Source organism: Capra hircus, chromosome 4, assembly GCF_001704415.2.
Source record: "Capra hircus breed San Clemente chromosome 4, ASM170441v1, whole genome shotgun sequence".
Classification (NCBI taxonomy): Eukaryota; Metazoa; Chordata; class Mammalia; order Artiodactyla; family Bovidae; genus Capra; species Capra hircus.
The window spans coordinates 76,900,413-76,922,375 of NC_030811.1; the positions used below are offsets into that span (position 1 = coordinate 76,900,413).

Here is a 21,963-nt window from a genome sequence, read left to right on the forward strand (position 1 = left end):
TGCAGAGGATCTTCCCAACCCAGGGATCAAACCCAGGTTTCCTGCATTGCAGATTGATTCTTTACCAGCTGAACCACCAGGGAAGCCCAAGAATACTGGAGTGGGTATCCTATCCCTTCTCCAGTGGATCTTCCTGGCCCAGGAATCAAACTGGGGTCTCCTGCATTGCCAGCTGAGCTACCTATGTGTGGGTGGTTTTTTGTTGTTCAGTCTCTAAGTTTGTGCCTGGGTGTTAATGTAGATTATATATGGTACACATTATATAGATACGGCCATAGGACTCAGTGGATATACACTGAATGATGAGAAAAAAAAGCTGAGGACAGAACATTGGGAAACAAGATTTAACAGATAGGTTTATTAAAAAAAAGAGAGATGTAAGTGAAGGAGGAAAGAGAAATGAGAGATCATGAAACAATAGTCTGAGAACGTCACAAAGAGGTGGAATAGTCAAGAATATTAGCAGAGAGGTCTACTAAGATGCTTTAAAATGCTCTTTGACAGTCTTTAACTTATTGGGCAGGAAATGTTAACTACCTTAAGAGATTGTGTTACCGGTTGGCACACTTAGATGTTTTTGAAATTAACTCCCCACCCCAAATCTATCTATCTGTCTATGCGCAGTTTTTTAGCTTTAAGTGCTCATCACAAATTACTATTTTACTTATATAATCTCCTCATTTTTAATAGATCTATTTTAATGCCTAAATAGAGGCCAAAGTAAGGGAGGATTATATCAGTTGGTACTTGGTGTGCTGGCAGGATGAACTTAGGAAAGGCTAAGACTTATAACTTGTTTCTGAAATATGTCTTCCTTTTAAAGATAATACTTTGAAATAGTAACTGAAGAATTAAAACTTACTTTCGTTATTTTGCATTGAAAGGCTCAGTTTGTTGACAAGCCTCAAAGCACATTCCATTCTTATTAAATGTTCTATTGGAAGCAAGCTATTTATAGTGTAAAATAATTTTGTATTTATTCTATGGAAGGTACAGAAGCTGTGTAACTGTGGTGTATTAATGTTGATACTTGATTAAAAAAACAAAAACAATTTACCTGTTGTGCTTAGAGAATACCGTAACAAATGTATTGACTTTGTCCTTTTATATAATTAGTTCTTTTATTATCTGTCAAAGCAGTGAGCAACAATTAAAGGAAACCATGAAAATATATTTCTTGAAAATTGTTTTTATATAAAGACCCTAGCTGATACTGCTAAGTGTAAAGTCTCTTGTAAATTGCAAGTTATTTTTTTCTTAAACATTTTAGAAATTATAACTGAAAACTATAGTTTTCTGTTCCCCTTAACCCAAATTTAAAAGTAAATATGGAATTTCCCTGTTGTAGTACCCACTAGAGTTGTAAAGTTTCAACAAAACAAACTATATTGTTTCAAGTCATTAAAGGGATGGGGGAAACTAGGATTTCCAGGAAGTGAAACTGTGGTTAGTATATATTTCAATAATATATATTCAATAAAGAATATATTATTTGAATTCTTGGCAATTGTGTTCATAGTACTTATTTCTACTTTCTAGTTAAACCAGTAGTTTAAAAAATCTTTCTAAAACTAAGTTAGTTTTCATTTTTTCTTTGTTCACTTAAACTTCTTGAAGGCTCATAAATTTTTTTAGTACTGAAAGCTATGCTGTTTTGTGTAAGTGTAGTTTATTCAAAACCAATTTAAAGTTGTCCAACTTAAAATATCTACTTAATTAGAATCACATGTTATAAATGACCTTGGTACTAATATCTTTTGTTTTTGTGAATAAAGTCACTAATGTTAGAAGATTTATCAGTAATAATTTTCTATATCCTTTTTTTTAAACCCTTTAAATACTGATAGGCTACCTTGAAGGGTATTGTCGACTCTGCTGTGACTTTACAATGCTATGACTTCACAGTGTAGCTCAAAATTATAATATGACTTTACAGTGTACGATAGTTCAAAATGTTTTAATAAAACATAAAATAGGAAATTAACACATATTTAAAAGGCCAAGTAGAATAAGCATGTTGAAAACAACATAATTACATAAATCAAAATACTTTACTGTTTCTCTTATAAGGACTTGAAGTTCTTAAAACAGTCTTGAGGAAAAGTTTAGGTATACAGTAGTAAATTAGGCTTCACGTTTGTTATAAACATTAGCAATAAGGTTATTTTCAAAGTGCTAGAAAAGCAGTTTATGAAAGATATAAGTAAATGAAAATATGTTATTGTTTTCAAATTTGTTGGCACTAATAAAGGTAAAATAGCATAATAAACTTCATGCCAAATTTAGTGTTTGAACAGTGAGTTTTTTGTTTAAATATGTTTTACTAGTTTACCTTTTCAATTTGCAAAATATTGGGAGTGATTTACAGTCTATGAGTGACACTATCATGACATTAAAGTAGGAAATGACATATAGATAGTTGTTTTTTGTGATGTGCAGTAGTTAATGTTCTTTCAGCTCACCGTGAATGCTGATTTAGTGAATACTGACTGTTGTTCTTAGGAAGAATACAGAATTAAGTTCCTGCAAGCCCCTAGTCACAACATTTGTCAGCTAATCAATATATAACCTTGTTTAAATGACATCTTATTTAATATATGGTGTTGATTCATTAACACTGAACAGGAAACACCTCATGCCTGAACAGAGCTTATCTAACACGTTTTCTCAGTGAGCCACGTCACAGCCTTCATGCACTTCGGAGCACTAGACCACCTGTCAGCACTATCTCAGGGATCATTTCAACACAAAATTACCAACAGAAAGCAAAAGATTTGACGCTGAAAAGATTGTGAAAAGGAACTGAAACAAGAGAGCTAAACAAGAAAGCAGAGTGATGCCTTGTTTGATTCCAGCTGGGAATGTAAACGTTGAGTGACTCAAATTGTTTGCTACTCTCACTGCATGTCTGCACAGCAAATACTGATTTTAGGGACAAATTAGTTTTACCATATAGGTGAGTTTGCAGGTATGGAATCTATGAATATCAGTACTGACTACATGTAAGATGATCGTGGCTGTGTCTTCAACTCTGACCCTTTCTTTCTTTTCTTTTTGTATCTGTGGGTAGTTTGCACCTTCACACAGACTATTTGAAGGAGTTCAGAGGTTAATTGCATCTTGATTTCAGGATGCATTTTTGGTTTAAAAATCTCAGTTAATTTTGAGCTCAAATGTCCTATTCTCTGTTTCAGATAAAAATGTTATTTGATTAAATTTTTATTTTAAGGGGTCATTATTACTTAGATTAGGACTAAACAAAGGATTTACTTTATAGTTACTTGGTTAATTGAATGAACAATAAACAAATCTTTGAAACACTAGGTCATCTCTCAGCACTTGGATTCCAAGGAGTTTAGCCTAGGCTGCTCCAGTTCTTAACATCCTAGTCTTAAGTTATAAAGCGTAATTTATTTTGATAGTTTTTTTTCATTCATTTTGATCTCTGCTCCTACTCTAACTCAGTACGCTGATGCAGAAACTTAATCTTAGTGTTCAGTAATTCCAAGTTGAAACTAACTCATTTCGTGATTTCTGCTTTCTCCTTTCTCCTCCTCCTGGGCATGGCACCTAAGTTATGAGGGGATAAGGTGGCATTGTGGTCTGGTTAGTGGTTGGCATGTGAAGACAATAGCAGTCCTGAGATGTGCATCGTCCTCTCTGGTCTCACCCTACATGTTGGCATCTGCTAAGAAGTCTGCATTCCTGTCTGTCCTCAGCTCTGTGACCACTGCTTTATTCAGCATTGCCTCCAGCATCACACCTTAAAGGCCTTTTAGGGCCACTGTTCTCCCAGCCAGCTTCAGCACTTTCCTGTGCAAAACAAGGACCACCTCAGTCTCCTGGACCATCTCAGGCTGTACATCTAAATTGGTGGTGATAGTCTTTGTTTTAAAATTATGCTTTTAGTAATAAACAGACCCCATGTGTTACATACATCCCTAAAGTTATCCTTTTGGAAATAATAAAATTCATTACACTACTGTTGTGTTCCGTTTGTCACAGATATATATGTTTTTGTCTATTAAAGTTTTTCTTCTTAATTGAAATCTGTAGGCATTGATTTGGGGTATTAAAAATGTACATGTGTTGAATTTCAATACTACTGTTTTACTGAGTTAAAATTGACATATAACATATTAGTTTCAGGTGTAAAACATAGTAATTCGATATTTGTATATATTGAGAAATGATCCCACAATAAGCCTAGTTTAAATAATCATCCCCATACATACTTACATATTTTTTTTCTTGTGATAAGAACTTTAAAGATCTACTCTCTTATCAGTACTACTTTTAATATGTTATAGGGGTTAAGGAATAAACCAAAGAAAACAGCCCATGTGAAACCAGACCTCATAGATGTTGATCTTGTAAGAGGTGAGTCTTGAATAACCAAATATTTAATGAAATTAGAAATTGTCCTCGAAGGAACAGCGATCAAAATGGGTTAGATGAATATGTTTGTAGGAATAAAAGCAATGTGAGGCTAAATGAAGTTAGAAGTAGTATTAAAAAAGAGAGAGTGGAGACCTTTAAATACCATTGACTAGTCTTTTCTCTCACTAAAAATCATTCCAGTTAATGAGTGTAAAAGAAAAGCAGTTCATATTTGCTTAGCAAACTATGAAACTTGTTATAAACATTAAAGTGGTATTTTTAATTCCTAACTGAAACTGACATTTGAAAATTGTCTTGTATTTATAACATATCTAGGAGAAATATTGCTCCTATTTCAGTTAAAAATAGTTCTTTTCAAAGTACCTGAGTCAATATGATGGCATGTGTGATGTTTTTAAAAATGTTTCCTACCCACAATTGGACAGTTGACACCCATAGTACAAAAGAAATAATATGTTGTATTGTTTTTCAGATGTTGAAATTTTTTTCTTTAAGTAAATTAAAAAATAATAAATGTTGTCTTTCATTTTGCATTACTTTTCTTAGGGTCTGCATTTGCTAAGGCAAAACCTGAAAGTCCATGGACTTCTTTGACTAGAAAGGGAATTGTTCGAGTTGTATTTTTTCCCTTTTTCTTCCGGTGGTGGTTACAAGTAACATCAAAAGTCATCTTTTTCTGGCTTCTAGTCCTTTATCTTCTTCAAGGTACAACTAAATGAAGGAAATGCATTTTGCTTTTAACTTTCAGCATGTCTTCTTTTTGGTTAGGATTACTAAGGCTTTGTTATTTTTAAAATATACTACTACTGAGTATGGAAAAAAATTTATTGTGATGCTTCATTTAATAAGACACAAATAGTTTGGGATTAAAAATATCTAAGGAAGCAAAGTAGTTATTTTCCAAAATAATTTTATGATAATTTGAATGTATGGATTGCTAAAGAAAAATACAAATTGAGAGGATTTTTAAAAATTACAGAATCTCTTCTTAATGTACTCGTACATATATGTACACGTGAGTCTTTTTTTATGAAGCCTTAGGGCTCATTCTTCCTTTCTCAGCAGTATTCTTTTTTCCTCCTTAACCACTGTGTTCTGAGACTGTCCTCGTTCTGTGTTAAAATTCTGTGTACCATGTACTGTTCTAAGAGCTTGTCAGAGATGCTCATTTAATACAACCATCCAGTGAAGCATGGGTACTATTAGTATGCCTAGCCCCATGGGACCTGAAGGACCTGCAGGTCCAAAGTTACATACTCAGCAAGTGTGGCGGTCCAGGTTCGAGTCTAAGCAGTCTGACTTCAGAACCACATGCTTAACAGCTCTGCAACGTTGCATCCCAGCACAGCAGTATTCCCGTGCACAGTCACAGCAGCAGCGTACAGTGCAAAATGCACAACACTCTGGAGCATTTACAGCCTCAAAGAAGAGATTGCTCACATTTCTATCACTCTGACAAAGCAACAATTTTAATTTGGTTTATCTTTTTTTTTTTTTTTTTAACACAATTGTAATCCTGACGGGCTTCCCTCATGGCTCAGCTGGTAAAGAATCCGCTTGCAATCTGGGAGACTTGGGTTCGATCCCTGGGTTGGGAAGATCCCCTGGAGAAGGGAAAGGCTACCCACTCCAGTATTCTGGCCTGGAAAACTCCATGGATTGTACAGTCCATGGGGTCACAAAGAGTTGACATGACTGAGCGACTTTCACTGTCTTTCTATCAAAAAACACTAATTAAAAGATATCTTTTAAGTAAATGAAAACAATAAAAACAAAAGACTTATTTCGGTTATTTAAGCTTGTGTATATCTTATATACTTAAGAGGGAGTGAACTTGAAGTTATTCTCCAATGTTTTCTAGTTTACCTAGAGGAGAACACTTTCCATGGTCAGAAATTGCAATTGCTTATTAGAGTAATAATTAATCAGTATCAGTCATTGTAACTACTGTGCCTTGTACTTTTATGATATTATTGCTTTATTGTATTTGAGGACAAACAAGTTTCCAGTGTAATTAGAAGGGTGTATATTGTGGCTGAAATTCACATATTGGCTTGCCTAAATTAAATAGGGAGCATAGCTTAGATGAAACATGAAAAACAGATATTTTTCAGTTCCAAACCGAAGTTTAATGTTATTAGTGTTTATAAGTGTTGGCCACTGAAATCTTCTCTGGTAAAGCTTAGTTTAAAAAGTGCCTTAACCTGTTTCAAGTCACACAAGCCAGTGACAAAGCCGTGATAAGACAAACCCTCAGCAATCTGAGTGCCTTTAGAAACCCCTGTGCTTCTGCCTCTTTGCATATTGAGCAGAGTATAGTGCTCTGAATTATGTCCTCATTCTCTATCCCACCTTCTTGTCCTGAAGAGTAGAAAAAATCATGTGTAGTCAGACTGGGTTTTACATAGCTACAGTTTTTCACTTCAGTCACATGCCTTTTAAATATCTCAACTATGTGTTTTCAGCTTCATCCTACTTACTGCTTATGTCATTTCTCTCCTGGATCACTGCCGAGAGCCCTTTATGTCTTTTACTTTCTGTCCATTTACCTTTTTTGGGGGCTTCCCTGGTGGCTTGGTGATAAAGAATCCACCTGCCTTTCAGGGGACATGGATTTAATCTCTAGGTCAGGAAGATCCCCTGGAGAAAGAAACGGCAATCTACTCCAGTATTCTTGCCTAGGAAATCCCATTGGACAGAGGAGCCTGGGGGGCTACAGTCCATGGGGTCACGAAAGAGTCAGACACGACTTAGTGACTAAACATACACACACGCATTTACCTTTTACATTACAAATCTAAACCAGCCACTCAAGTTCTAAATCTTTATTATCATTGCTTTCAAGATAAAGAGCCAGTTTTTCAGTCAGTCTCTCAAATTTCTCAACTTTAACCAAACTAAACTGGTTCTGTGCTGTTTCTTAAACATTCTGTGCCTTTTTTGGTAACCTGTATGTTTTGGGGGTAACTCTTTTTGCCTGTGTAGCCCTTTCCCCTTTTATTTACTTAGTCCACTACTTATTCTGTGATTAATTAACTTTTGAGAATTAGGCATTAGATTCCTTCATACCTCTCCACTGTACATAACTGTTTTTAGGTGTCATAGATATGGTTAGTCTACTCAGGCTGCTATAATAAAGCACTACAGACTGAGTGGCTTAAACAACAGAAATTTATATTCTCATAGTTACGGAAGCTGGAAGTCTAAGATCAAGGTGCTGTTAGGGTTGGTGTCTGTTGGAGGTTTCTTTTCTTGTCTTGTAGATGGCTACCTTCTTGCAGTATCCTCACATGGCCTTTATTCTGTGCATGAGCTGAAAGAGATTTCTGGTACCTCTAGCTCTTATAGGAGCACTGGTCCTTTTGGATTAAGGTCCTACCCTTATGATTTTATTTAACCTTCATTACGTCACATAGGCCCTATCTGTTAAGATAATCATGTTGGGGGTCAGGACTTTAAAATACGGAATGAGGGTGGAGGGCACAATTCAGTTCATTACAGGGGTTTTAATTATTTCTCTATATGTCCTCCTTTTCCTTTAAGGAGGGGGTGTCTGTGATCTTACCAGGAATGCCTTTAGATTTATATGTATCTAGTTTTCATTGCAGTGTTAAGGTGTGTACTTTAGAGACCACCTTGGCTGTTACTTTGTTCCAAGAGTTTCTTTCTGAATGGCATGATTAGCCAGGGGCAAAGAAGTCTTGAAGAGCTTGTCTGAAGTAACATTTACGCTCATTTAAATTTAGAAAAGTAATCTGGCAAAGAACAATGTTAGAACAGTTTTTAAAGTTTTTTGTAAAGTTTGAGGACATGACTGTCAGATCTATGACTAAATGTATTTTCTTTCCCTTTCTGTAGTTGCCGCAATAGTGTTATTCTGTTCCGCTTCTAGCCCGCATAGCATACCTCTGACGGAAGTGACTGAGCCAGTATGGCTGATGCTGCTCCTAGGCACTGTGCACTGCCAGATTGTCTCAACAAGGACACCCAAGCCTCCCCTAAGCACAGGGGGTAAAAGGAGAAGGTACTGTCTCTTTAAAAGTGATCTTTTGGTAGATTTCTGTAATTTGAATCCAGTATTGTTCTTGACTTGAATGAAATGTTATCTTGAAACTGAGCTTCAGTCAGAATCAGCTATTGAATGTTAGTTTCTTTTATGTGCTTCAGAGCCATTTTGAGACCCATACCTGTTTGTTTTTGTTTTCTTTCTTGAAGCTCATTGCTCAGGCACATATCAATGTAGGGAATATATGTTAGTTGGAATTACTAATAATTTCCACCATTACAGAACCTTGTACTGAAAAGATGCTTTGGCAAAAACAAAAGTCAGGGAAATTTTTTAGCTAAATTCCATTTATTATATGTCATTTGAAGCTGTTTAATATTTCCCTTTGATTAAGTAAGCATAGCAAGTCTTACTGGCCACTTAGCACAATGAAGTTCTGTTTTAAGGGTCTTTGGGAACAATTTCTCTTTTGAATATTGTTGCTAAGAGATTGTGACATTTGCTGTTTTGGAATATTGATTTAAGCTCTTTATTTAAAAAAATAAATAATACCTAATTAGATAAGTAGCACTGCTGAACAGATAGATTATAAATCTCTCCAATTTAAATTTTCTTCTTCATCTGCAAATAAGTGTCATTCCAATTGGGAAGGGGTACTTTTGTAAATAATCTGCCTAGTGCTATCCTTACAACCTAGCGTCCACTGACTTATCAGTATGAGCAAGAAACAATAACTTAACATTTATAGAAACTGGTCTTGAATATGTACTTAATATTTGGCATAACTTTAATGCATCAGCCTGAATTTTAATGTGTATTAGAGTTCCTGTGTTTATGTTTTCCGAATTTTTTAATGTGCTGTCGAGAAAGTGGTTATTAAATTTTAAAGTTACCTTCCACTCTTAATCTCTTCTAATGAAGGAAATTAAGAAAAGCAGCCCATTTGGAAGTACACAGGGAAGGAGATGGTTCTAGCACCACAGATAACACACAGGAGGGAGCAGCTCAGAGCCCCGGTACAAGCACCTCTTACAGTGTTGGCGCCATCTTCAGAGACCTCTGGCATGCTGCTTTCTTTTTATCAGGGTTTGTATTTATTCAAGACTTCCTGTGGCTTAGAAATGCACTGTCCCTTTTTTGACACTACAATCTTAATTAATGAGTACTAATGATTTTGAATATGACAGTCCTAGTGTGGATTTTATTTTTATAAATTATAATGCTATATATAATGGAAAAAATAGAGACCATAAAATTTAGTCTGAGATATACATATATATATGTAAATGTATATGAGAATGAGATATGTATATTCATTCTATATGAGAATGAATATATACTATTAAAGTATATTTAGTATTTATCTTAGTTTCTTTTGTGATTTCTCAAGTACTATTTTATTTCTATTAAATTGCTTATTTAATCTTCATCAGCACTATAGGACAAATTGGCTTTGTTAATATAGCATGTGAGTTGTATGACATTTTTAAAAAATTTGCCTCAATTACATAAAATTATCTGAAATAAAACGTATAGGTATAGGTATACATATTGTTACTTAAAAGAATAAAATATATACTATAATACCAGATTCTGTTTTTCCTGTAGTTTGGGTTTTTTGTTTAGTTTGTGCCATAATAAAAACTGATGAAAATTGCTAAGTTAATAAGTCAAGAAAAGGGATACTGCAAGTAACTTATTTTCAGTCACTTCTGGTAACTTCTCTGCTAGTATCATTGTTTTATCAATTTGTGATTGTGTTCTTATGATAAAGTTTATCATGTACTACATAATTATAGTGCTTATAGTTAATTATATAATTAACCAGTTATATCCTGGGAATATTCTTATTGATAGTAATTTGGGGAGAAATTTTCACAGATTTTAATAATTTGCAGTAATGTGGCATTAAGTTGATTCTCTGACTTTTCAACCACTTAGTCTTCTAGAAAATACATATTTTATATCAGTTCACTTCAGTTGCTCAGTCGTCTGACTCTTTGCCACCCCATGGACTGTAGCATGCCAGGCTTCCCTGTCCATCACCAACTCCCGGAGCTTACTCACTCATGTCCATCGAGTCAGTGATGCCATCCAACCATCTCATCCTCTGTCGTCCCCTTCTCCTCATGCCTTCAATCTTCCCCAACATCAAGGTCTTTTCTAATGAGTCAGCTCTTCGCATCAGGTGGTGAAAGTATTGGAGCTGCAGCATCAGTCCTTCCAGTGAATGTTCAGGAGTGATTTCTTTTAGGATTGGCTAGTTGGATCTCCTTGCAGTTCAAAAGACTTTCCAGAGACTTCTCCAACACCACAGTTCAAAAGCATCAATTATTCGGCAGTTAGCCTTCTTTATAATCCAACTCTCACATCCATACATGACTACTGGAAAAACCATAGCTTTGACTATATGGACTTTTGTTGGTAAAGTAATGTCTCTACTTTTGAATATGCTGTCTAAGTTGGTCATAGCTTTTCTTCTGAGGAGCAAATGTCTTTTCATTGCATGACTGCAGTCACCATCTGCAGTGATTTTAGAGGCCCCCAGAAATAAAGTCTGTCACTGTTTCCATTGTTTCCCCATCTGTTTGCAATGAAGTGATGGGACCGGATGCCATGATCTTAGTTTTCTGAATGTTGAGTTCTAAGACAGCATTTTCACTCTTTTTCAATTTCATCTAGAGGCTCTTTAGTTTTTCTTCATTTTCTGTCATAAAGGTGGTATCATCTGCATATCTGAAGTTATTGATATTTCTTCTGGCAGTCTTGATTCCAGCTTGTGCTTCAGCCAGCCTGGCATTTCCCATGATGTATTCTGCATATAAGTTAAATAACCAGGGTAACAATACACATCCTTGATGTACTCCCTTCACAATTTGGAACCATTCTGTTGTTGCATGTCTTGTTGCTTCTTGATCCTCATACAGGCTTCTCAGGAGGCAGGTAAAGTGGTCTGGTATTCCCATCCCCTTAAGAATTTTCCACAGTTTATTGTGATCCACATAATCAAAGGCTTTAGCGTAGTCACTGAAGCAGATGTTTTTCTGGAACTCTTGCTTTCTTCATGATGTTGGCAATTTGATCTCTGGTTCCTCTGCCTTTTCTACATCCAACCATTTCTGTCCTTTATCGAGCCCATCTTTGCATGAAATGTTTCCTTGGTATCTCTAATTTTCTTGAAGAGATCTCTAGTCTTTCCCATTCTGTTGTTTTCCTCTATTTCTTTGCATTGATTACTGAGGAAGGCTTTCTTATCTCTCCTTGCTATTCTTTGGAACTCTGCATTCTAATGGGAATATCTTTCCTTTTCTTTTTTGCTTTTCACCTCTCTTCTTTTCACAGCTATTTGTAAGAACTCATCAGAGAGCCATTTTGCTGTTTTGCATTTCTTTTCCATGGGGATTGTCTTGATCCCTGTCTCCTGTACAATGTCACGAACTTCCGTCCATAGTTCATCAGGCACTCTGTGTATCAGATCTAGTCCCTTAAATCTATTTCTCAGTTCCACTGTATAATCATAAGGGATCTGATTTAGGTCATACCTGAATGGTCTAGTGGTTTTCCCTACTTTCTCTAATTTAATTCCGAATTTGGCAATAAGGAGTTCATGATCTGAGCCACAGTCAGCTCACTAGGCACTACTTACTAATGTCATTTCTGAGTATATTTCATTTTCAAGATAAAACATTTTCAAGATAAAGTTAGGCATAATATTTCTCATTTGAAAAGATTTCGGAATTATTGTAAAGGAATTCTGTAAACCTGAGAAAAGTGAGCCAGACAAAATATCAATTGGAAAAGATACACAAATCAGTCGTATTTTGTAAGGACTTAGCACTTTAATATCAGTTAGTTATAGTCTTAAATTAGCATAATTATAGGAAGAGTAAATATGAGAATTGCATCTAGATTGTACATCTCTTCAACACAGTACCTATTTCAAAATTCAGAGAGTTCCTAAATTCTCTTTCATGTCCTTTAATAATTCATTTGTCTCTCACAATATCATTAAAACAAAAGCATTTGGAATTATGCTTTTGAGTAAAAAAAGTAATTATATAAATTGAATTGGTAAGTTAGAGACAGTAGAATAAAATCAGGTTTCGTGTTAACTCCTCTGTGTAACTGACCTACCTTGAAGTGTTCTGTTCTGTTTAGCTTCCATATTTACTGTTTTTAACACCAAAGTGAAAATTAAAGTTTCAATAAATAGATTTTCTTCACATAATGGAGTATATTGCGTAGTGTAAATAGTAAGCAGTTCCGCCAGGAATTTTAGTTAACAGGGATTAAAACTTGGCTTTTACTGACTGTAGTTTATAATTCAGTTGTTTAAGCTGTTGGCTGGGCGAAGCTATGTTGCATGTGTTCCACAGAGAAGGATGAAGACCATGTAAAAGCCAGTGTATTCTGGCTTTTTCCAGATTTTTAAGACTATCTTATGGACACAACTAGATAACTTACTAAATTTGCTAGCGTCACTGTATTTAGGGTTGGATTGATCCTGGAAAGGTTACAGGTACTATAAATAATTTGGCACACCTCTCAGACTTATTTGTGATAGAGGATACCTAGAGAAACATAGGGTCCCCAGAGTCTTTGAAAGGGGTATGTTAGCATATAATCATGGTGTAGTCATAGATCCAGATAGCAGTGATGGTTGTAATAGGCTCCTTTTTCATTTTCTTATATCTGAGATTTTATGCATTTTGTTTCTATAACTTTCTTTCCCCCCTTGATTCCTAACCATGTGCAGATGAGAGCAGGAACAGAAATTTCATGCTGTATTCTAGAGCAGAGTTACCTGCTGCTGTTAACTTTTTCCCTGGCATGTCTAATGTCCTTTAGTACCAAAAGCATGATCTTCAGTTGGCTCAGTTTATATAGCTCTGAACAGTTTTGAGAGCACCAAAAAAATACTTCCAACATTTTTTTCCATAGCAGTTCAGAGTATTCTGAGTGTTCTTGATAACCTGACTAGGTTTTTAAATATAGAAACACACTAATTCTCATGTTTGGCATAGTAGATTGGATATTTCATAAGCTAAGTAGTTCTTTAAAAGTTCTGTTAACTTTTTGGCCAAAGTTTTAATGTGAAAAAATTTAGTTTCATCATTTATTTATGGTGTAGATCGTACATGTACAAAATTTACTTACATTTTTTTCAGAAAAGAACTAAATTGTCTCCCACTGTGTCTCACAGAGGAACTAAGGCAATTAAAGTCATGTCCTCCTAAAATATTTTTGACATAGAGCTACCTCCTTTGAACGTCAAGCATGATACTCCAAAGAAAGTATTACATAGTTCATGCCTTCCAAAAGTGTTTATTAGTTATCAGTCCCTTTATAAGCCATGACCATGGCAATGAAGTTGGACATTCTGTCATTGCAAATGCTTTTTGTCCAAAATCCAGTGCAGCAATATATAAATGCTGAACCACTATGTTGTTAACAGCTGAAGCTAAAATAATATTGTGTATCAACAATACTTCAGTTAAAAAAAGGCCAAATGCAAGAAATACCACTTCTGTTGTGGAGTAAGTAAAATCATATAGACTTGTATATCTCCTTTTTTAAGATACTGCTAACCTCACTGCCCATTGTTAACTCTGGTTTTATTAGGTGACTGTATTATATGCATTAAATATAGCTATCAAAAGGTAAGATCTTTTTGTAAATAATAGTAAAAAGCACCATTTCTTTCTATACTGTAGGGTTTTAATTCCTAACTAGCTTCTTTCTACCTTGCTTTTTGTTTTTGGTAGAAAAAGATGATTTAGTTACATGTGTTTATTTTATTTAATTTATTTATTTATTTTTATTTTTTATGTGTTTATTTTAAAATCAATGTGCTATTAATATTGACAAAAATAAAAAATAATAAACTGACTAAATTATCTCCTGTAAAAGAGGAAATTCTAGTAAATGATCCCCCCAAAAAAAGAAAAAGGAAGAAAATCAAAATGATATTTATCTCGCTTCAGTTTATTTTTTTAGCATATTTTAAAGTTGTCTTAAGTAGAAGTCACTTCCCTTTAAAAAAATATATTCTAAGTAGAATTTCACAGTTATCTGTTTTTTAAAACTGAATGTCACTCCCACTGTCTTTCCCTAACAGTTTTATTCTCTTCTATAAAGGAATGGGAGGAATTCCTTAAAATCTCAGTCTTGGTAATCTGTGTTCGTTTTGAGAAATTATTACTCTGTGAAGTTCTTACTTTCAGCTATTAATGACAATATCAATGATATAGCAATCAGTGGTAAAATTAAACCTTGCCTGGAGGTTTAACCTCTTTAACTTACATTTTTGACCTTCTTTAACCTACATGTTTTTTTGAACTTAGCTCTCCTACATTTTCTCCTTCCTGCATTTCTCCTATGTCAAAATCTAAAGTAATCAGTTTGTACTTTTAAAAATGTATAGTTTTACTTTGAAACAATTTTAACAATTGTTAATTAACAGAAAAGTTGAGAGAACAGTGCAAAGAACTCCCATATATTTTTCACCCAGAGACCCAGTTCAATTCTGTTAATTATCCCTATTAATATCTTTTATAGCAAAAGGATCTAATCTGGGATTATATGCCACACTCAGGGGTCATGTCCTTTTAGTCTCCTTTACTCTGGGACAGACTTCAGTCTTGCCTGAAGTTTCCTGTTTTTCACAGTTTGGAAGATACAGGGCAGTCACTTAGTAGAATGTCCCTTAATGTGGGTTTGTGTCAGTGGTTTTCTGTGTCTAGTTCCAGGTGACTCGTGAGAGCTCAGTCTATATCTCTTCCCTATGCTGTCTGAAATTGATCATGATAGGATTATTTACACCATGGAAATCAGAAAACACTACAGACAAGGACTTTTTACACCTGGATAGCTGGTTGTTCAACATTTAGCAGCCCACCACTGAGTTAGTTGTGTGATATTTCTTCATATCTCAGTTGCGCATTTTTGGTAGGAATATCATTGTGTACTATTAGATGGCAGACAGCGTAGATTGTTCCTCACTAGTGATATTTATATGAATCACTTGATTAAGATAGTGTCTGCTAAATTTCTGGAGAAGGAAATGGCATCCCACTCCAGTGGTCTTGCCTGGAGAATCCCAGGGATGGTGGAGCCTGGTGGGCTGCCATCTGTGGGGTTGCACAGAGTCAGACATGACTGAAGCGACTTAGCAGTAACAGCAGCAGCTAAATTTCTCCACTGTAAATTTATATACTTTTCCTCTGTAGTCAACAGATATCCTTTGTAGAGATACATTAACTGTAAAAATGACCTGTTTCTGATCCCACTTTCACTTTCTAGTTTTAGCATCCATTGATGATTCTTGCTTGAATTATGGTAGTTGCCAAATGGTAATTTTTCTAACTACATCATTTCCCTCTACATTTATTATTTGGCATTGACTTTAAGGAAGAGCTTTCCCTTAATTGTTTACTTAGAGATTTTTATTTTTTCAATTTGTTATTGTCATTTTTTATTTGGATGACTAGATTGGCTTCAGTTTAGCCAGGGGATACCTTAGAGCAGTTTCTTTTCTTTTTGGGGATGTCCTTGTCATTTTCTGAACCCTTCCTTACTTTTTGGTACAACAAAATGTTTCCAGGTTCAACTTGTACTTTCTCTTCCTCAGGCTTGGAATGAACTGCTTTTTCAAGGAGAGTAGTGTGTGGAAACTAAGCTCTGAATGCTGGATACACTCATTGCTGTTGTAGTGTTGCCACCCTGGAGCTTTCTCAGTGGAAAGAGCTAGAAAGTGTGTGTGTGTGTGTGTGTGTGTCCTTTTACATTTATATTTATTTCTTTGTCTAGATATAAGCCATGGATTTTCAGAGATAGTTCCAATTCAGATACAGTACTACAAAGCTCATTGTATCTTTTCTCCTCTTTATATTTTCATTCTCTGTCACTGAAAAACCTGGTTCCAATCCTGAATATACTTATTTGATTAATCCTCTGTGTGTATTGATAGCCCATTTCCAGTCCTCTGGGCTGCACCTTGCCCCCTGCCCTAAAACTGCCTTCAGATTAGTTGCCATTATTGTTTGTTGCTGGGCTGCTCCTGCTGTTCCATTCCAACTAGTGTATGCTCTTGCAACTCTCTTATTACCACTGCTATTATCAGCCACTGCCAGGATGCCTCAGTTTGTATTTTAAGCTGCTTTGTAAGCCCTGAGGTTGGTACTTACATTTACTTATCTTTGTTATTTCAGCTGGATTTTCAACTTATCTGCATTTAGTGTGAGAGAAATATCAAATAGCTACTGTAGCTTAGTAAATTACTATTCATACCTTCTCACAGCATTACTTGTACTTTGAGGAGATATTGGGAGAAACAGCCCAGAGAAAATTGGAAGGAGGCAGAGATAAGGAAGAGAGGAAGTAGGAGATAGCTGAAAATTATATGGAATGAGTTCTACTAGAACTCTTTCTCTTGGCTTAATAGTCTACTCTGTCCTGGTAAAGAAAGAATACATTCTCTTTAGAAATATTCTTAAAGCAGCCATTATCACAGATTCAAGCTCTTTTCCTAGGTTCATATCTTTTGGTCCTCTGGGGTTCTGGATTACTCTTCAAGGTTACAGCTACTTTTTCTGCTTTAACAATTGTCTTCTAGGCCTGTGTTATCAACTGTCTACTGATCTTTCTCAGGATGTTCCTGGGGACTTTAGCTCCAACATTTTCATCTTTCTTCCTAAATAAATTTCTCTCCTTGCATATCCTGGCTGATTAATGACTCTATTCTGCTAACTTTCCAGTCTCCCTTCCTCTTATTCACGGCCTCACCCTCCCTTTCCAACCTAGTACAGTTTCCATGAAGCTTCATAATACCTTTGCAGCACACTCTTTCACTGTCTGAGTTTCCCACATTTTTATAAGGTCAAGTAATTTCACTTCTTTTGGTCTTTTTCTACAACTCCATGTTGCACGGTGTTCAAGGGAGAGGTAGAGGGAACAGTAAATGGCATTCTCTAGGCAGAGAAGGTTACAGATGTTCTCTGCACCTTTTTTTTCTCTTTTGCCCTGTCTCTCCTCTCTCCCATAGTTCATTTTCCTCCCTGCATCTGCCACTCTTACATGATCTTTGTTCTGTTGTGCATGCCTTTAGTCTCTCTGTGCCTCTTAGGGTCATACAGAAAGAAAAGGGTGAGATGATTGGGCATTGCATCTTGCACCTTTGTGAAGATCTGTTCTTGGTGACCAGGAAGGAAGCATTAGAGCTCTGTAGAGCATGTGGGAGGTATAATCTGTCTGTCCCCTTTCATAATCTTACAGAAGAAGGTCAGAAGTGTAAGACAAACTTTGTAGGGCTTGAGTGTGTTAAGAAGAAATCTTAACAGGAAGTTTCCTGAACAGTGGGCTGTTGAAGATCATATAGAGAATAAACCTCATAGTCAGAAGGTCTGTGTTCTGATGTCAGCTTTGGCTCTAACCGACTGTGTGTCCTTAAATTAATCATCTACACCTCTTTTTATTTCTGATTTATTGTTTCCAAAGCGAGCATTTAGCATAGATGAGTTATAGTGTCTTGTACAGTTCTGATATATTCCAATAGAACTGAGCAACTGTAGTGTTAAAGATAACATTTTTCTCCCAAAGAAACATCCCCCCCCACCATTTAAAAGTTCTGTTTTTTGACCTACACGAAGGCATTGTACTAGTCTTATTTTTCCTGTCTTACAAAGCCGATACTCTAGAGAAAATTCAAGGAAATTTATTTTGAATACAATTAGACACAGTTGCTTTTAAATAATGTTTTATGATAGACAATCTGCATTGAGCACATTTTAAGTTTGTGTGGGATTTGCATTGTATTTCTTCTACTAACCATTTCTTTTGGATAGCCATTCTTTCACCTGCTGGATCCCTCAAACATTTGTCTATTAATCAAAAATGATTTATTATTTTCCATGTTACATATTATGTATTGAGAAAAACTTAATTCCTGTAAATGAAGAACCTCAAGTGTAGTCTTTTAGAGACTTGTAAGCTACATGATTACTGACATTTTTTCTAGAGTATTTCAGTGGGTGAAAGAGGTTACTTCTTTCTGTGTTCTTCATTTTTACTTCTTCCATTATGTAGAATTTTGTACAAAGTTTTCCCTTTTTTCATGTGCTTTTATATTACAAAGGTCCTGTGTCTCCATTGTGTATTAAAATGAATTTATCAGAGGTATCCACACTTATGGTAAAGTGTTTGGGTAAAGGAGAGTATTAAAATTAAGTTAAACCACTAATTGTAACTTAATTTTGTAATTACTGAGATAGTTTTTTTAAAATTAGTCTTTAAAAGTATATTATTAACCATAATAAAATGGGCCAAATTTTGATCTAGGTTTTGCTCAAAGACCGGTTGATTTTGACCAAATATTGTTTTGATAAGTTAGGGCATGTCTCTTAGAATTGCTTTTTGTAAAACCTTAAAACTTATAAAGTAAGGTAAAATAGGACCTTGGTTTTCATATTTATTTTTATGATATTATTTTTATAATGATTTATTGTAAATATAGCAATTAAAACCTGAGAAATAACTACCATGTTTAATATTTAGCAGACTGTAATTTCTACTGGTAACCTATCCAAAATAAACTAAGTCCATATAACACATTTCACATATTTTCTTTGTAGATCAAAGAAAGCAAAGAATTCAATTGATAAATCGACTGAGACTGACAATGGCTATGTATCCCTTGATGGGAAAAAGACTGTTAAAAGCAGTGAAGATGGAATACAAAGCCATGAACCTCAGTGTGAAACTCTTCGACCAGAAGAGGCAACCTGGAACACTGGAACACTGAGGAACATCCCCAGCAAAGTACGTGTGATTAAAAAAAATAATGCTTTGTGAGATTTTACATTAGTTAATGGAAAGTGACTTAGACGTAGTAGTTACCCTTGAGTGTATATATATTCTCCAGAATTTATTCTGTGAGCCTTTACAAATAACACTGATAATGCTGAAAATAGATAAAGTAATGTGAATAAGCCTGATTTCCATTATAACCGGGCACCTTCTAAATTAATTGACTCCAGTTTTTCTAAAATGTTAAATTAGTTTTAAATTTATAATTAATGTTCATTAAACCTTTTTATTTCTCCATTTCCATATGTGTAAATGAATTTGTTTCAAATGGAAGATCTATGTTAATCTAAAAGCTTAACCTAGGACCCTGGTTTTCCTTTAATGTTCTCTATAAGAAAATCTTACTTTGTTTTTCCTACCTTTGTGACCTTTGGTGTCAGCACATTTGTTTTGTGTTTTAAAATTCTTAGAGAAAATATTTAAGGATAACAATTGTTTATTTACTTTTCTAAAAGAAACCCTAGGTTTATTGTAACATAGCCTAATATAAATATCTTCTTTCTCTTCATTTCCCTGAAGTTTTTTAGATAATTTTTTTCTTTAAAAGCTGTTACAGAGGAAAAAATGTAGTCAAATTCAAAGATAATACCTTAGTTACATTTAGAAATATAAGCATGAATGTGGCTATTGAGGAATAGTACATGAAGAAAAGAATTCTCTGAGTAAAGTATGTGTTATAGCTTGACAGTACATATATTTTCAGTACCTGTAGCTATATAATAAATATCACAGAGTGGCAGTAAAATAGAGTCCCTTGCCATAATTTTAGATTTTTGAGGCATTTAACTCTCTGGTAATGTGAGCCTCACATCACTAGCATGTCTCAACAAACAAAGTTTTTAGTTATGCAGTTTTCAAACACATTTCCAGATATGTATTACCTACTAACATTCTATAAGAAGAACATGAAAGTATCAATAAAATACCTATTCTGAATTCTCTTGGTTTCAGAATTTCTGAAATCTGGGTGTCTTAATGTGTACATGATGTTGTCTGTCTGATACGTGTTTCATTTGGCTACCAGTCACCTCATCTTGCCTTGTAAACCATTATTAAAACAGGGTTGGTTTTATGGCATTTTTGGTTTGTGAAAATAGTAAATTCATTTTAGGTCTCTCAGCTTCTTTTAAAGGGTCTCTTTTCTACTTTTATACTATTTTATGTTCTCATAATTTTATAAGCTATTTCAGATCTTTTGAACAGAAACATTGTAGGACAATATTTGATAAATGACTTGAGTTACTCTTGACAGAACAGTACCAAAGTCACTGATTTAAGATGGTTTTTAGAAAATCAGGTGGTATTAATCAGTTACTTTGAAATTTTTAGAGGTATTTGAAGGTATGTGTATATATGTATGTATAATTTAAAATTTTGCCGTTTTAAAGCTACAGGTTTAGTCAGAAATTACCAACAATCCTCTTTGCATACTCCTAACTTAGGATACCCAAAGGACAGTAACAAATGTCTCTGATGAAGTCTCCAGTGAAGAAGGTCCAGAAACAGGATACCCATTGCGCCGTCATGCAGACAGGACTTCTGAGAGCATTCTTCGGAATAGAAAGTCACACCATTATAAGAAACATTACCCTAATGAGGTATTTACTTTGGCCTTACATTTGTGCATATTTATCTATATGTTTTTAACTTACAACTTCTTTCAACTATTGAATATATTACTGAAATAAATATCTCCCATCAGTCTCAATATCTTACTGTTATATGATCTGGATTTATAGAAGAGTACTTTTAGTTTTATATATTTCACATATAAATAGCCACATAGTTTTATTCACTTTGTGCATCATCTCTGAGGATTCATACATTGAGTTTGTTGTTTTCTTTTAAAGAGCGTTCTGGAGAGACAATCTGAACTCCCATGTTAGACTTCCACAATTTGAAAAGGCTTTACAACTTCTAAATTATAGCAGTGTTACTATTCTAAGTGACTTCTTTCTTGTCACTGTCACCAGTTACATTGCCCACACTATAAAATTCAATTCCTTTTTCTTCTGTAACTCTTTTATTTCTTTATTAATGTGTTTTTCTTTAAACCTTTTTTCCCAACTTTATTACATCTCTTGATGTTGTCATATCTCTGGAAACTATTTCAATAGAAAAAGATTTTTTTATTCAGTTGTATTTTCACATTTTCTTAAGGATAGAACATTGTCTTTCTTCAGGGCACATGAATTACTCCTTTTGTCACTTGCTGATAAATGTTACCTTCTGCTCTTTTTGTACTATATTAGAATATATATTTTTTTCTTGATGGCTTAGAGTCAAACTTCTGAAAAATCTAATATTATGCTATGTTGTAATATGAAAACCTTAAGAGTTTTAAGATTGAAGGAGTTACTTGTTCTTCCTATACTTTTCTTTGTGATTCTGTCTCTAGTTAATCTTTCTTGTGAACTATGGCTGTTTCTTCTGTTAGTGTCTCCATTTGAAAGACACATAATGCCAGTGTGTCTGCTCATTGCCTCTTCGCCCACAACTGATGTTCCATCTCCTGTTCCTAAGCCAGATAACCATGCTTGTGAAATTTATAGTCTTAGTCTGTAAACAGGTGAAAGTCTGTTGGTCCTGGAAAGGATTCAGAACCTTCTATAAAAAGAGGTCTCCACTCTCCTATAGAATAACGTATTTGGTTTTAAAGTTACTTTTTTTACCCATAATCTTTACTTTTCTTG

The 21,963-nt window shown here is 34.7% G+C and overlaps 1 protein-coding gene across 4 annotated transcripts in view; it reads left to right on the forward strand.

Moving 5' to 3' along the window:
- Window positions 1-21,963, forward strand: part of PHTF2 (putative homeodomain transcription factor 2) — a 134,981-nt gene that overhangs the window by 83,853 nt on the left and 29,165 nt on the right. For all 4 annotated transcript variants that reach the window (XM_018047272.1, XM_018047274.1, XM_018047273.1 and 1 more), the window contains 6 exons: window positions 4,311-4,380; window positions 4,948-5,106; window positions 8,260-8,425; window positions 9,329-9,493; window positions 19,036-19,222; window positions 20,713-20,868. In XM_018047272.1, coding sequence (XP_017902761.1) covers window positions 4,311-4,380; window positions 4,948-5,106; window positions 8,260-8,425; window positions 9,329-9,493; window positions 19,036-19,222; window positions 20,713-20,868 — 903 coding nt within the window. The remainder of the gene's footprint in view (window positions 1-4,310; window positions 4,381-4,947; window positions 5,107-8,259; window positions 8,426-9,328; window positions 9,494-19,035; window positions 19,223-20,712; window positions 20,869-21,963) is intronic.